Raw genomic sequence first — 16,925 nt, forward strand, 5'->3', positions numbered from 1 at the left:
GATTAAACAATACTTTGTAAGTAGGATGATAGACCAGTTGATTGGTAATTTCTACATGATTTAGCCAAAAACAGCAGGTAGATATCAACACAGTGTAGATATGATATCTCTGCTATATGCTACTCTTTTTGTGGGGGGCATCCCTGCCTATGGCAGGAGGGTTGGAGTTAAATGATCACTGAAGTCCTTTCCAACCCAAGCCTTTCTATGATCTATGATCTTGTTCAGTTTGCTTACATTCCTGTCATCTCATTCCTTTCCCTGTACCATTTACATCTGCTTGTCAGTGCTTATCTTGTATCAAGCAATGTCTATAGTAAGATTTTTCTTGTGGGTCACAATAAGTTACTTGACTTTATAATGTGGTGCCATTTTGTAACAGATCAATTCTGTTGTCTTTTTATTCTCTTACCTGGTATATAGTTTAGGAGATTGTTATGGATTTAGTGCCCACAGAAGTTGTGCATGCTTGAAGGTTTTCAAGAACTGGCTGGATAAAGCATGAGAACACCCTACTTTGACCAGGAGGTTGGACTCCTGAGGTCTCTTCCTACCCATGTTATTTTACAGTTCTATGATTTAGCCTTTCACAATAGCTCAGCTGAACCTGGAAGGCAATTTCAAGGTGAATTAGTGTATCTACTCTTACACCTTCAGTAACTGATAGAATCCAAATAACTATTTGAATAAGCTTGCTGAGTTATGTAGCAGAAGTTACGGACTTCAACAAATTGGTAAGGTACAAAGAACAAAGAAGACAGGAATTCATACTCTTGACATTAGATTGTACAGGAAGCTAAAAAAACTGTATGCGAATAAAAAAATTGCAAAATTGAAATAATCAAAAGTTCATAAAATGGTAATATACTAAGGTAATTTTTTATTGGAATGTGAAGATTTTTACTCTTCTTCCTTATGGGTTTTAACATGTGACAGTATTAATATATGCACTGGCACCTAGTACAGTTTAGTTAAAGCTGCTGTTCAGAAATAACATTTGCTTATCCTCACATCTTAGTTTTATTCAGTAAAAACCAGCTTAATTCAAAAGTTTGACACTAAAAGTTTAATTCACACTTAAGTGAACACTTTAGTTTGTGCTAGAAGAGAGCAATGGGTGTTTGAATCCATTCCACATTCATATTCCTTTACTCTTCCATCCATTTACCAGTATCATAGAATGGCCTGGGTTGAAAAGGACCTTAAAGATGATCTAGTTTCAACCCCCCTGCTCTGGGCAGGGTTGCCAACCACTAGACTAGGCTGCCCAGAGCTGCATCCAGCCCGGCCTTGAATGCGTCCAGGGATGGGGCATCCATAACCTCTCTGGGCAACCTGTTCCAGTGCCTCACCACCCTCTGAGTAAAAAACTTTCTCCTAATTTCTAACCTAAATCTCCCCTGTCTTAGTTTAAAACCATTCCCCCTTGTCCTATCACTATCAACACACATAAACAGGCATTCCCCCTCCTGTTTATACAATCCCGTCAAGTACTGGAAGGCCGCAATGAGGTCTCCCCAGAGCCTTCTCTTCTCCAAGCTAAACAAGCCCAGTTCCTTCAACCTTTCTACATAGGAGAGGTGCTCCAGCCCTCTGATCATCTTAGTGGCCCTCCTCTGGACTCATTCCAAGAGCTCCACATCCTTCTTGTGCTGGGGGCCCCAGGCCTGCACGCAGTATTCCATGTGGGGTCTCACAAGAGCACAGTAGTCCAGCTACTCATCCATCCATCAGGACCCTCAAGTCCTTCTCCATAGGGCTGCTCTCAAGTTCTTCTTCACCCAGTCTGTATAAATACCTGCGATTGCCCAAGTGCAACACCTTGCACTTGGTCTTGTTGAACCTCATTAGGTTTTCACGGGCCCACTTCTCCAGCCTGTCTAGGTCCCTCTGGATGGCATCCCTTCCTTCTGTTGTATCGACTGCACTGCTCAGCTTGGTGTCATCTGCAAACTTGCTGAGGGTGCACTCGATTCCATTGTCTATGTCATTGATAAAGATGTTGAAGAGCACCGGTCCCAAGACTGACCCCTGAGGGATACCACTTGTGATTGGCCTACACCCAGACATAGAATCGTTGACCACAACCCTTTGGCTGTGACCAGCTGAACAATTCTTTATCCACCTAACAGTCCATCCTTCAAATCCAGAAGAATGTGGTGAGGGACCACACCAAAGCCTTTGCTCAAGTCCAGGTAGATGATATCCATCGCCCTTCCTTTGTCCACCGATGCCATCACTCCATCATAGAAGGCCACCAGATTGGTTAGACAAGGTCTGCCTTTGGTGAAGCCGTGCTGGCTGTCTCGGATCACCTCTTTATCTCATGCATGTCCTAACGTCTTCCAGGAGGATCTGCTCCATGATCTTCCCAGGCACAGAGGTGAGGCATTTCAGAAGAAAGGTAGTTGTCTTGAAATGTGCCTTCTGAGTAGACTTCTTTGTTATCGTTGTTGTTTTAGCTGAACCAGGGCTTAGAAGACCCTCTGAAGAGGCCAGTGGTATATGTGAAGGGTGCTGATGCTGTCAAGCTAATGAACATAGTTAACAAGCAGAAAGTTGCACGAGCAAGGATTCAGCATCGCCCACCACGGGTGAGTCTTTAAGAAACTTTATCGAGGTATTACACTGCTGTGCACTGAGTGTGACATTGTTTTGATGCTCCCACTGGCAATAATAGATGAGAAATTCTGTTGACCTAAATAAACTGAGCAACTGCACTGTGACCAAGTAGCTACACTGGATGTAAGTGTAGTTTCCACAGTGTGACACCTGATGTCTTTCATATAGATTTTTCTACATTTATAAACAGCTAAAAATTATATAATAGAGGCTTTCCTTTTTCTTAAATAAATTAGTTATTAAACACACCTGGTAGTTCAGATACATCAAGTAGGTATGTTAACTAATATTTTGTGTGTGGTGTTTTAAACATGGGTTAATTATTTGATATCTGATATTTGTAATTTTAATATAAAATTGTTTTTCCAGATATTTTTTTGAACACTACTGCATGTAGTTTACAGAAGAACAAAGCTAGAGGTCAACGATGACCCAGTTACCATTTTGCTTTTGTTTTATTGTTATGGACTATTTCCATTAAGAAATGTGAGAAGTGTGCCATCACTGAAGACTCATATTGATTTTTACTTGCTTAGATATAGAAGGAAAGCAATAACCCATAAAAATTTGTACTAGTGTGATTCAGTTAAAAAAAAAAAAAGTTTTTATTTTTTTGTAGGATCAGTTCAGAGACACTGTGAATCTGACAGCTCATGATTGGCATTCTGTGTATTTCATTCAATTGCAGTGACATAGATACTCCAGGTTTTGTCTCATAGAATCCTAGTTAATGAACAGAGTGCATTGAATTTTGACGTTGTCACTGTGTACACGTACAAAATATTTTTGTTTTGATTTTTAAGCAACCCACCGAGTACTTTGATATGGGAATTTTCCTGGCCTTCTTTGTGGTTGTGTCTCTTGTTTGCCTCATTCTTCTTGTCAAGATCAAACTGAAACAGCGACGTAGTCAGGTAAGAGCAGTAATGGTATATTTATCGAATACTGAAATTTGCCTTCTTTTACTTTGTCGTAGAATTTACTTTCTGCCTTTGGGAATGCAGGACACTAACTTAGAATAGCCATCTTTGTGGAAAGGGTTTTATTCACAGATGTAGACCTTTGAAAAGATTTGGAAATGTCTTTAAATGATAGCTACATTGACCTGTAATGTCTCTTCAGTTAAATGCAGAAATTAAATGAGTACAGAAGCAGTCCATTTAGCCTTTGGGAAGGAAGAGCATTTCTGTTTTTTCAGAGGCTGATTTATCAGTAACACTAGTGTGCTTCAACTGAAGTCCAAGCTCAAATGATGTATTGTGAGGAGAATATCAGGAATAAATGAGAAGAAATCACAACTCTTTTCAATAGAATAGTATCTTTTGATTCTTCATCGGAGAAGGTTGCAAGGTAAAAAGTTTGTTTAGGAGTAACTCTAGATGAGATATTTTGAGTTTGTCCTGTTAAACATGAAAGGGAAAGCAAATGGAAGCTAATAGAAGTTTGTAGTTTTAAACAGTCCAGTACATGGATATACATGTAAAAGGAATGCAAAGCCCAACAGATGTTTAGAAATATTGCCTTGGACATGCTGAGTAGGAGTTCAAAGATGTTATGAGCCAACAGCACATAGTATGAGTCTCAGAAAGAGAGATGATAAATTCTATAGTGAAAAGTAATCCATCCCCTTCCTAACTTTCTTACTGATCCGATCTTTCTTAATGATCTTTCTTCTTACTGATCTTTCTTAAGATCTTACTGATCTTACTGAATTGCTGGGGGAATGATGCAGTTCATTCAGTAGCATTTCATTTTAATCCCTGTCTGAAGTACTGTTTCTGGTAATATGGTCATAGCAGCATAATGTGGCATTACAGTCAATATTTACAGTTTTAAAAAGCACCAGACCACATCCTGTATGATGCCTCGTATAGTTGTTGCCTATCAATTGAACAGTTGCAGCATATCCCAATTGTGAGCACTTTCACCCTGTTTCAGTCCAAAGCAGCTCATCATTCTCACTACTGCAGGTGGCATACATTCTTTTCATGAGGCTTCTGATCTAAATTCTAATTAGGATACTCTGCTTCATTTATTAAGTTGTACCTTAGTTTGGGCCTGATGTGATTTGGTAAGATACATTAATTTGATATGGCAGTGTTTCTCTGCTACTACACTACAGTTTCATATGCAGCAGCATTGCCTTTTTTTTTTTTCTTCTTCTTCTGTTCTAGAATTCCATGAACAGGCTTGCAGTGCAAGCACTGGAAAAAATGGAGACCAGGAAGTTTAAGTCCAAAAGTAAGGGGCACCGGGAAGATAGCTGTGGTGCACTGGATACACTCAGTAGCAGCTCCACCTCTGACTGTGCCATCTGCTTGGAGAAGTACATTGATGGGGAGGTAAAGGATAGATGGTTTCTTCAGTGTAAACTGAGAAAGTAGCTGATTTACTTTAGCACTGTGATATATGGCTGGTTGTTAGATGAATTGTATATTGAGGTTGTGCCATTTGCCAGATGAATTCCATTGAGTAGCCAGCTCAGCCTCAAATGCATTCCGCAGCTCCCAATGAAAATCTAAAGGACTTTTGAGCTGGTGGAAGGGGATGGGGAGCAGGATGTGGCCCTCACAATCCACAAGGAAATGGTTGGCGACCTGCTACAGCACTTGGATGTACGCATGTCGATGGGGCCGGATGGGATCCACCCAAGGGTGGTGAGAGAACTGGCGGAAGAGATGGCCAAGCCGCTTTCCATCATTTATCAGCAGTCCTAGCTATCAGGGGAGGTCTCAGTCGACTGGCGGCTAGCAAATGTGACGCACACCTACAGGAAGGGCTGGAGGGTTGACCCGGGAAACTATAGGCCTGTTAGTTTGACCTCAGTGCCAGGGAAGCTCATGGAGCAGATTATCTTGAGTGTCATCACGCGGCACTTGCAGGGCAAGCAGGCGATCAGGCCCAGTCAGCATGGGTTTATGAAAGGCAGGTCCTGCTTGACGAACCTGATCTCCTATGACAAAGTGATGCGCTTGGTGGATGAGGGAAAGGCTGTGGATGTGGTCTACCTTGACTTCAGTAAGGCTTTTGACACCGTTTCCCACAGCATTCTCCTTGAGAAACTGGCTGCTCTTGGCTTGGACTGGCATATGCTTCGTAGCCGGGCCCAAAGAGTCATGAATGCAGTCAAATCCAGTTGGAGGCCGGTCACTAGTGGCATCCCCCAGGACTCAGTACTGGGGCCTGTTCTCTTTAATATCTTTATCAATGGTCTGGATGAGGGGATCGAGTGCACCATCAGTAAGTTTGCAGACAACACCAAGTTAGGTGCGTGTGTCGATCTGCTCGAGGGTAGGAAGGCTCTGCAGGAGGATCTGGATAGGCTGGACCGATGGGCTGAGGTCAACTGTATGAAGTTCAACAAGGCCAAGTGCCGGGTCCTGCACCTGGGGCGCGACAACCCCAAGCAGCGCTACAGGCTGGGAGATGGGTGGTTGGAAAGCTGCCTGGCAGAGAAGGACCTGGGAATACTGGTTGATAGTCAGCTGAATATGAGCCAGCAGTGTGCTCAGGTGGCCAAGAAGGCCAACAGCATCCTGGCTTGTATAAGAAACAGTGTGGCCAGCAGGGCTAGGGAAGTGACTGTCCCCCTGTACTCGGCTCTGGTGAGGCCGCACCTCGAGTACTGTGTTAAGTTTTGGGCCCCTCGCTACAAGAAGGACATGGAGGTGCTCGAGCGAGCCCAGAGAAGGGCAACGAAGCTGGTGAGGGGTCTGGAGAACAAGTCTTATGAGGAGCGGCTGAGGGAGCTGGGGTTGTTTAGCCTGGAGAAGAGGAGGCTCAGGGGAGACCTTATCACTCTCTACAGGTACCTTAAAGGAGGCTGTAGCGAAGTGGGGGTTGGTCTATTCTCCCACGTGCCTGGTGACAGGACGAGGGGGAATGGGCTAAAGTTGCACCAGGGGAGGTTTAGGTTGGATATTAGGAAGAACTTAGTTACTGAAAGGGTTGTTTGGCGTTGGAACGGACTGCCCAGGGAAGCGGTTCAGTCACCATCCCTGGAAGTCTTTAAAAGACGTTTAGATCTAGAGCTTAGTGATACGGTTTAGTGGAGGACTTGTTAGTGTTAGGTCAGAGGTTGGACTCGGTGATCTTGGAGGTCTCTTCCAACCTAGATGATTCTGTGAGAGGTGAGGGATCTCATTTTTCAAGTTGATACTTCCATCAAGCTGCTTTTTTTAGGAAGAACAGGTAAAGAAGTCAGGGTAGCCTCAGCATTTAATTCTCTGGGTATTCTTAACAAATTGTGTGCTATCTAAGGTGATGGTACATTTTGTGTTTTGCTTCTCAAGCTTTGATGGTACCTTGTCTTTAAAGTGTTAAGTACACAGTACTACTGAGAAACCAAAGGAGAAGCAGGGTTCCTGCCAAGGTTTAGGAACTGGTTTTCAGCTCCTAGTTAGCATCTCTGCATTGATGTCAATGCTTGCCTTCTCTGACGTGGTTCTATACAGTCGAAGTAATGAAAGGATGAAATAGAAGGTAGGCGCCTTAGAATAGAAGCAGTCAATAAGTTTTAAACTTCTGTTTAAAAATGAGTTGGGGACATTTTAGTCTGAAATGATTCATAAAAGATCCATACTCTTTAAAGGTGCAATATTTGAGTGCTACAAGCTACAATTTAATGTAGCTTGTAGAAATTTAATGTAGTTAGCTGATCGGAAATTAGTCAGAGTAGCAAAGATGATGGCAGACAAGAACTTCAGAAAGGCTCTTCAAAACTGACCGGACAGTAGGTTCATGCATGAACTTCAATGTGAAGTGATGCACATAGGGAAGGGAAGAGCAAAGGGTAGCTTCGCATGTATATGGTGATGGGTTGTGAGGTGAACATCACCATTCTGGAGCAAGATCTTGAGAATGTTCTAGATACCTTTGCGAAAGCAACTCAGTACTTTGTGGTAGTCAAAAAGGCAAATCAGTTATAAGGAACGCGAAGGGGAGGTCTGGAGAACTGAACAGAAAACAGTTATGTCAATGTGTAAGTTTAATCATGCTCTCACATTGAATACTGTGCATTTTTGATTCACTCATTTCACAAAAGGTATGTTGGAAATGAAGGTGTTTCAGAAATGGGCAGTCAAAGTGATCAAAGATCTGTAATGATTTCTGCTTCAAGACTAGGAATTAGTCTGGGGAGACTAGGAACTCCAAATCTGTTCAGTAGCTAGGTTGAAAAAAGTAGGAATAATCTGCGAGGATTCACTCATTAGGCACCAGTACTTCTCATGTCCCTTTATCTGTTCCTGTAGGAGCTGCGTGTCATTCCCTGCACTCACCGATTTCACAAGAAATGTGTGGATCCTTGGTTACTGCAGCATCATACCTGTCCTCACTGCCGTCATAACATCATAGGTAAGTGTTGCTGCTGAGGTGCAGATACTCAGCTGTGTCACCCACTATGGACTTCGAAGCTTACAAGATGAAATAGTGCCTATATGTAAATCTCCATACAGCCCATAGTATTTATTGTAATGCAACCCTAGAAATACAGCTAGGGGTAAGTTCTTTAAAAAATGACTACATACCCTGAAATAACAGGCCACAATTCCATCTTTTCCATGTGGGTGCTATGTCCAGCAGAGGGCAGCATGTGACCTATGAGCATAACTAGGACAGATAAGTTTAATAGAATTATTTAATAATAATTTAATATGTTTTCTTTTTGGTAAGTCTGAAAAGTCTTATGTTGTGGTGGTTTTACCTTGCTGGGCAGCTGAACTCCACCACAACTGCTCTCTCATTGCCCCTCCTCCTCAGAAGAGGGGTAGAAGAAAGTGTGCTGGAAGGGAGAGAAAAAAAAAAAAGGAAACATAAAGGAAAAAGCAAGCAAAGTCTGTGAAGTAGCACAGAGAGAGAAAAAAAAATATCTCTACTTCCCATCAACAAGCAATGTTTGGCCACACCCCTGGAAGCAGGTCCTCAATACGCATAGCATTATTTCGTGAGGACAGACATCTTCATAACGAGAGTTTCCCCCTTCCCCTTTCCTACCTTTTATTGCTGAGTGTGACATCATATGGTATGGAATATCCCTTTGGTTAGTTTAGGTCAGCTGCCCTGGTGATGTCCCATCCCCACTTCTTGCCCACCTCCAGCTTACTGGCTTGGGTTGGGGGTTGGAGGAAGTCTTGATGTTGTGCCAGCAATTGCTCAGCAATAGACAAAACAATGGTGTGATATCAATGCTGTTTTAGCTACAAGTACAGAGCATAACACTGTATGGGCCGCTGCAGCGGAAGTTAATTACATCCCAGCCAGACCCAGTACAGATGTGTAAGGTGAAAACAAAAGCAATGACTACCAGCCATGCTCTTAACCTGCAAGATCAGGATTACTGTGTAAGCAAAAAAACTTTCCATATACAAGAACAGTATCTGCAATTACTTTACTTTTTTTTTCATTTTCATGCAAATACAGTTGAGTTTTTCAAAGGCTTTCAGACAGATGCTCTTGACTTATTTTTGAGAGTTTTCGTATTTTTTCTTTTCCGCAAAATGTTGGTACTTTTTTTTTTTTTAAACTTTGTTGTATGCATAATGCAACTAAATTCAGAACAATATCTTTTGTTACATAAAGTCTTTTACCTTTATTCCCTTGCACTCCTACTTCTCCACTCTTACTTCTCACATTCAGAACAGAAGAAAGGAAACACAGGTCCAGTCTGTCTGGAATCCATCAACTCAGCACGCAGCCGGCAGCAGAGGGTGATTCTACCTGTCCATTACCCAGGCCGAGTGCACAGAGCAAACCAGATAACAGCATATCCCACCCGGACAAGCATGGACCCTCATGGAAACCCTATCACGGTACTTACAGTTGAGAGACATGGTGAACAGAGCCTCTACCAAGCCCAGTCTGCAGCCTATATCCGAAGTTATCAGCCTATTCATTTGGACCATGCTTTAAACACACATCACTGTAGCCTGGAACATAGGGCTTATTCTCCAGCTCACAACTTCCGAAGACCCAAGTTTGGAGGGCGCAACTTTTCCAAAGCAGCATGCTTTTCCCAATATGAGACCATGTATCAGCACTACTACTTCCAAGGCCTTAGTTACCCTGAGCAAGATGGACAGCCTTCAGCTGGCATTTCCTCAAAGGGTCCTTCCCGTGCCTTTCAGCCTGGTAGCAGCATGCTTTTCCCTCCTGTGGTGCACGTAGTGCCCTCATCTCGCTTGGAGAGTGGCAGTACCTCCAGCTTTAGCTGCTATCATGGTCATCGTTCAGTGTGCAGTGGATATTTGGCTGACTGCCCTGGGAGTGACAGCAGCAGCAGCAGTTCTGGTCAGTGCCACTGTTCCTCTAGTGATTCCATGGTTGACTGCACTGAGGTCAGCAACCAAGGTGTTTATGGGAGCTGTTCCACCTTCCGCAGCTCTTTGAGCAGTGACTATGACCCATACATTTACCGCAGTAAGAGCCCTTGCCGAGTGGGTGAGGTTGGTGGTGCAAACAGGGGTGCAATTGTTCTCTTGGAGGGCCCCCATCAGGACGAGCTTCCAGCTCATGCTCGCAGTCTGGTGGGTGCTGACTGCCGGCCTGTGCCAGCTTCTTCCTCAGGGGACCAACTGTCTAATTGCAGCATGGATATGAACTATAGTAGTAATTCCTCACTAGAGCACAGGGATCTAAATGGCACTACCTCAGAGGGAGGACCTGAGGCTGCTCCTGGTGCTGCTTTGGATGTTAAAATGAACTGGAAGAATCCAGAGATAGCAGGGCCACTTATGGAGCAAGCATGTGCATGCTGCCTTGAACTCCAGCACTCTGCCCTGGAGCCTAGGAATGGGACAGCTGACTGTAGTGCACTCTTCCTGAGCTCTCCGCTGTGGGGGGCATGTGGCCCAGGGATAGAACCACAGTCAGGGAATACCCAAGGCTTGTACAGTATTAACTCAGACCACTTGCATAGGACAGATGGGGTGAAATACGAAGGGTTGCCCTGTTGCTTCTATGAAGAGAAGCAGGTAGCCTGTAGTAGCAACAGTGGCAGTGGAGGTGGTGGCTGCTATACAGAAGACTATGCAGTGAATGTGCAGTACACGCTTCCTGATGACACCTTGCCAAGCTGCTATAAGGGTATATGTGATCTGGGTCAACGCATCCCCATCATTCCTGAAGACAGAGACTGTGAGCTGATCCTACCTACAGAGTGCCAAGGGACCCACACAGGTAGCTGTAGTTCCTGGGATGGGACACCTGAACTAGATACTTACCTGCACTGCCAAGGTATAGGAGAGGTACAGGATGAGAGGGAGGTGTGCTACGAGGCAACATCTTTCCTTCAGCAGAACTGCTCTCAGGAAGAGGAAGCCAGAATGCTCTTTCCTAGTCCCATTCCGAACTTCCAGAAGCTGACAGTGACCACAAAGACCACAGGTAATCTGTGTGCTTTTTTCATTACTCTGCCTTTCTGTTCTAGCATATGATATGCAAGATCCCTGCTAGTTTCCCAGGTATATGCAGACATAAAGGTTACTGCCATCTTTTGCTTAAGAGTGGGTTATCAACGAATTCTTCACCCAAGAGTGTTACTCTCCTGTTACCTGTACTTATTTGGCCAGTGCTAGAGGGATAGATTATAGTTTACCACCTAACTTTGAGAGCTTTCATAGACATACTTTGTGGGGAAGGGAGGAGAGGGTGAAAAGTGATTGCTAGTATCAGGTCCCCATTAGAGCTCTCACAGCCAGGAACGCTGTGCTACTCTTGACAGCTTTGGCAGGTTTGAATGGAAACTGCCAGAGTTTCAGGGCTCCTGTTCCAGTGACTGACTGTCCTTGTGGTGAAAAGATTTTCCTTAGATCCAGTCTGAACATTTTATGTCTCAGCTAAAGCCTGTTACCTCTTGTCCACTGTGCATCACTGTGAAGACTCTGGCTCTATCTCCATGACATTCACCACATACGTGTTGCAAACTGTTAGGGGGTTCCCCCAACACCTTCTCTTCTGGTGACAGAATAAACCCCACTCCCTCAGCCTCTTGTCAAAGGGCAAGTTCTTCAGCCCTCTGAGCATCTTGTCTGTCTGCTGAACTTGACTCAGCCAGTGTCATGTTCTGGGGGCCCCAAAATGGGATGCAATATTCTAGATGCAATTTTCCTTAGTTTTAACCAGTTACTATTTCTTTATCCTTCAGGTGCTGGATCTCATCCCATGGAGAGAAGCCGGATCAGTGATTAGACCTGTCCAGATGACACCAGGTGGAGAAGTGGAGCTTATGAAAGACTCCAAATTCTCATGGACTCCAGTTTTTTTAAGCTTTGACAAACACACAAAAGTGGTAATGTGGAGAAGTCCCTCCCCCACTTTCCCCACTTTCTCTTCCTCTGTGTCCACATCACCTTGATCTCCTTTCTCCGTCTTGCCTGAAGCCTTCAGGCCTCCATTGGTGTGCAAAGCCCATGTGGGACATGGTATGGAGCATTCTGAGCTCTAGTGCCATTTCTATATTAATGACAAAGTGTTATTTATATTTTCTTTTTAGAAGTGACTATGTCAGCTCTTGCTGAGAAGTAACATGGTCTGTTAAATAAGCCAGGCTATGTGTAGATGCTGTTACCTCCTACTTAAAGGAGTCCAGCTTTTGATAAGCTCAGGGCTACACACCTGCCTTAGAAACCAGATAGCACCTTGAAATAAAGTAGTCCAGAGGGATACAGCTGCTGAATGGATGTTCAGATACCAACTAATCCTAGTAGCAAATCCTAGTAGCCAACAAGTTATACAAGTGATTTTGAGGGAGGTGAAGGATTGGACTGTTTCCTTCTTCCTCTCCCCTCCCCGCCTTTCATGCTGCTCTGATGATTTGGCTAGGAAGGGTCTCCTGCCATTGTGTTTAGTTTTAACAGATTGGGGGTACCGAAACAGGTAGCTCAGAATATTCTCATTCCCACTTCCTGCTAAAACACAGACCTCATTGTATCTTCTGACTGGTGAAGAATGTTGTGGGCCCTTCCCTCAAACAGATGGTAGAAGAAAGTGCTTAGAAAGGGTGAAACCTTTGTAGATGACGAATCTTGCCTTTCATAGGAAGTTTTTCAGGCACTTGTAGCCCCTCTTCTGGATGTGAAAAATGCTGGCATATGCAGGAAAACAGAGTTTGCAGGGGGGCTTGTAGCTTGCCTGGCTCATTTTGGGAATAGGTCTGATGCCTTGTTTCCTTATAGCCTGCAAGCATGCCTAAGGGAAGCAGTGCTTGTCACCCGTTGTACACGTGGGAAAATGAGGACTTGTTTTAGTCATTGTTTCCTTCTTTGCTGTGGTTGATGTAGCTTCCATAGATTGATTTGTTTTAAAGGTTTCTTGGGCCCAGTTAGTTGTGTTTCATTTTTGTCTTGTGTACAGAGTGTTCTCTGTACTCCATTAGCCTGGGCACATCCTTTTGTTCTTGTACTAGTGGGGACGTTTGTTATTATGAGATAATGTACGTCATCACTTCTGATAGCAATTGTTTCCTGTGGAAACAGCGGCTTCTGAGTAAGAGGCTACCATAGATAGCATGGTTTAAATTGCCTGTCATGCTGCATGTGCCTGAGGACACAGTGTCTGGTGTATTCTCAGCAGGAATTCTCCTAAAGGGAAACTGCTTAGTTAATGCCCACATTGCCAGTCTTCCAAAAAAAAAATTGACTAAAGTTCAGTACACGTGGGAGATATTTAAAAGACATGAAAAAAAGTTCATGTTACATTTTCAAACAAAATGTCCTTGACAGCACTGGGCTAATTGTGAGAACCAGAAAAGTTAACTTTTCTTTATAATCCCAAATATTTTAAAAGAAGCAGATAACCAAGAAACAACAAATACGTTTGTTTACTTTTACTTTTTATACTCAATAAATTAGGAAAAAAAACCTGTGTTGAAAGGAGTTCACATTAGGTCTCTCTAAATGAACAACCAAATCCAGCTATTCAGAGAATTGATATAAGACAATATCTGGGTATAAAATTGAAATAATAATTAAAATAAACACATTTTCTGTGTATGAAGTTTATTGAAAACTTACTCATTCTCTGAATGACTGTACTAAGTGGTATGTGTTGGGAGAATAAACTCTAAAAGATTTTTTTTTTAAAGTCTTACCTTTCTCCTTCCTCCACTCAAAAGAAAATCATTTTACAAGTTATGGTGTACTGCCTGGGTTATTTTGCTTGGTGTTTTGTGCGGCATTATCTAAGGCCATCTACAATGCATTGTACTCTGTAACTGCACAGCATGTTGTGGTAAAATGTGGTTATAAAAAAAGGTATTTGAATGTTCTGGCTTATGGTGTTCCTGGATGTACTGGTCTCATTCACATGTTGTGGAAATCTTTGCCAGTACAACAGTCTCTGCAGGCCTTACCATACAGATTGGTTTCCTACCTACCAACCTACACTTGGTTTCCGTGTTTGGTTTTATATTCAACATTTAGTTAATTCCCTGCTACCTGTATGTGTCTTTACAATCTATAGGCCAGCTGGCCGTGATAGATGGTTTTTATAACAAAATGCCTTTCTACTACTTACATGAAAAGTTGTCATTGTGTTTGGCTCATGAGGCACTATTTAAAATGTTTTAAAAGTTATCTTATAGCACTTAAAATTGTTTTGTATAAAATTTGCTGTAAAGATTTGTAATATGGTCAAAGGGCTCTTTCTCCTTCATTACCATTTTTAAAATGTTTTAAAAGCTAGAAAACATCTTGTATATATTCTGTATATGTATAGCAGCACATTTCATTTATGGAAATATGTTCTCAGAATATTTATTTACTAATATATTTATCTTAAGCCATGTTTTATGTTGAGAGTGTGTGACATTATTGTAATAATCATTGAAAATCACTAACATGAGGCCCTGTAAATACATGATAATTGCACACAAAGATTTTACAGTACTTGCCGACCAAAAATGATTTAAGAAAAGTTGTAGTTAGCTGCAGTTTTGTAAGAAAGTGTACAAATGTCTGTATTAAAAAAAAAAAATCAAAAACACACAAAAATACAGTTTTATTGCCTACACATGTGGAAGTTGTCCTTCTTGTTTGTGGGGAAAGGACACAGCTGTGCTTCTCAAAGTACAGTCCTAGGTGGACTGTTCTCAACAGCAGGGTTTTTTTGTTTGTTTGTTTTGGGGTCTTGTTTTGTTTTTAATAATAGGTAAACAAATATATGCATACACACACATACAGATCCTAACAAAAATGATCACAAAAAATTTGTAAGTGGGATTTTTTGGAAGCAACCCGCAATGTTCTGTTTCAGGGCCATTAAATTTCCAGGCAAGTGCCACACTTGAATATCCAGCAGATTTATTTATCTACATGGTTTTATGCATAGTATAAGGTTATTACTTGACAATTTTAGCTCCTTCCTAGTACTGTCCCCAGGTAGTCTCACCCATTATCAGTGTTGCATGGGGCTACCTGTCAATTTAGGGTCTCTACTCACACCTGGTTGATCTTGCTGTTGAGGAGGGGGAAGCTAGGCATTTTCACTGAAGGAAAACAAAGACTACACAGGAAGAAAGGGGAAGGAAGGTATAGGACACAGAAGGAAAGGAGAAGGGTTGGGAAGTTAGCACACCAGAGTATGCTGTGGAAAAGATGGGGTTAAGAGCTCTGCCATGGGAAGGAAACGGTAGGAAATACAATGAAGCTCAGGCTGCAAGGTGGTAGTTTTTAACTAAAAAGGTATCATTTGGGACTCTATATAGTATGGAGGCTCTTTGAGGGGGTCATAGAAGCCACTGAAGCCTTGAATCACAACTGAGTGTCACACACCTGCTGGAAGGCATCCTCATTTATGTTTGGAGCCTGCATGTTCCCTGTAGCAAAGGAACTTATTTCTGGTTTAATTTCAGGTAAAAATAATCTTTTGTCTTGAACTAGAACTATTTCAGGACCTGAGCCAGCATGATGCAAGTAGATAAATTATGTTAAATGATGTTGAATAGTCAAGATAGATCCAAGCCCATACCCTGGATCATGAAATCACAGGCTCCTCTGAAATTTAAATCAGTCATTTTGTCGGCAGAGGGCATAATTTGACCAAAGACATTAGAAGAGAGTGGCTTGCAGGTATGTAACAGATAGAGGACAGCAATCTCCATGTGCATACATATATATGTGATATACGTATATATGCTATTGTTGAAATCATTTGCCTCTATATGTTATTATTTTCGATACAGCAATACACAAAAAAAAATCCCTTCCAATCTCCTCCTTCAGTTTCTTCCATCTCACAAAGATGTTTACCTGGTAATTCCCTGGACTACTCCCCACCTCTCATCTAAGTCTGTTCAACTGCACTGTAATTCATTCACCCCAGAATTCACCCAAGAAGAGAGCATTCTCTCCAACCATCTGTATTGTATGGGAAAACACCATTGCTGATGTGCTCGGAATCCTTCTATCATGAGGATCAATTAGCATCCTTATCTCAGGTACTATCGGAAAGCCTGGTCTGTGTGAGAAGACAGGCAGAATAATGGAAGAGCAACAGGCAAGAGAGAACTAAGCAGCACTGGCAAGTCACGTTCACTTCTCAAAGTAAATGCCCCTTTTTTGCTTAACTTGAATGTGGCACTTTTTTTTGGGGGGGGGTACTCTGTCTCTTCTTAGTTGTGACTTTTTCTTAATGACTAAATAGTTGCTATAAAAATATATTTGTAAGGGGAAGTTCTTTTTGTTGCTGAGGTTTTAAGTATTTAAGGAATAACTTTGTGGCAAAATTAGAGTCTATGGGCACCGTAAACCTACATGGACCTTCCATGTAGGAAAATAAGAGAAGGAACAGAATATTCTTAATGAGATTGTGTATTACAGAAATACTTGGTGTTTCTGTAATATTATCTCATGTTTGCTTTAGCAACATAGGGTGCATCTGTCATACTGACAGGTGGTTATCGATATTTTGCACAGTAGTGCATGCAGAGCACAGTGCTCAGCATTTATGGGTGTTCTCTATGCCTACAAGCTCTTTACGATCCTTGTGTTAAGAGTATCTTTTAAATATGCCTGTGTTCATACAATTGGAGCCAGCCTGCCCTAAGTCTTTGTTCAGGGAGACAACAGTATACCTGAAATCAGATACCTTATATAGAGGTTCTGTGCTTCCACAACTTAGTAAAAAAGTGTTTCTTTCAGAGTAAAGAATACATTTCCCTCTTGGGGAATGAAACTGCTGCTTAGGAAAAAAAAAAAAAAAAAAAAAAAAAAAGGCAACAGTTCCCAGAATAAACAGAGGTTTAGGAGGCGTCTGAACCCTAATGGCAAGAAAGGAGAGCAGAGCAATACCCTCTACGTAAGAAGAGG

The 16,925-nt window shown here is 42.3% G+C and overlaps 1 protein-coding gene across 5 annotated transcripts in view; it reads left to right on the top strand.

Moving 5' to 3' along the window:
- ZNRF3 (zinc and ring finger 3) overlaps nucleotides 1-14,624 on the top strand; it is a 114,098-nt gene extending 99,474 nt beyond the window's left edge. For all 5 annotated transcript variants that reach the window (XM_040576649.1, XM_040576648.1, XM_040576651.1 and 2 more), the window contains 6 exons: nucleotides 2,463-2,594; nucleotides 3,426-3,536; nucleotides 4,797-4,964; nucleotides 7,875-7,977; nucleotides 9,259-11,004; nucleotides 11,765-14,624. In XM_040576649.1, coding sequence (XP_040432583.1) covers nucleotides 2,463-2,594; nucleotides 3,426-3,536; nucleotides 4,797-4,964; nucleotides 7,875-7,977; nucleotides 9,259-11,004; nucleotides 11,765-11,808 — 2,304 coding nt within the window. In that variant the 3' untranslated portion in view covers nucleotides 11,809-14,624. The remainder of the gene's footprint in view (nucleotides 1-2,462; nucleotides 2,595-3,425; nucleotides 3,537-4,796; nucleotides 4,965-7,874; nucleotides 7,978-9,258; nucleotides 11,005-11,764) is intronic.
- Nucleotides 14,625-16,925: the final 2,301 nt, after the last annotated feature.

This window comes from Cygnus olor, chromosome 17 (assembly GCF_009769625.2).
Source record: "Cygnus olor isolate bCygOlo1 chromosome 17, bCygOlo1.pri.v2, whole genome shotgun sequence".
NCBI classification, from domain to species: Eukaryota; Metazoa; Chordata; class Aves; order Anseriformes; family Anatidae; genus Cygnus; species Cygnus olor.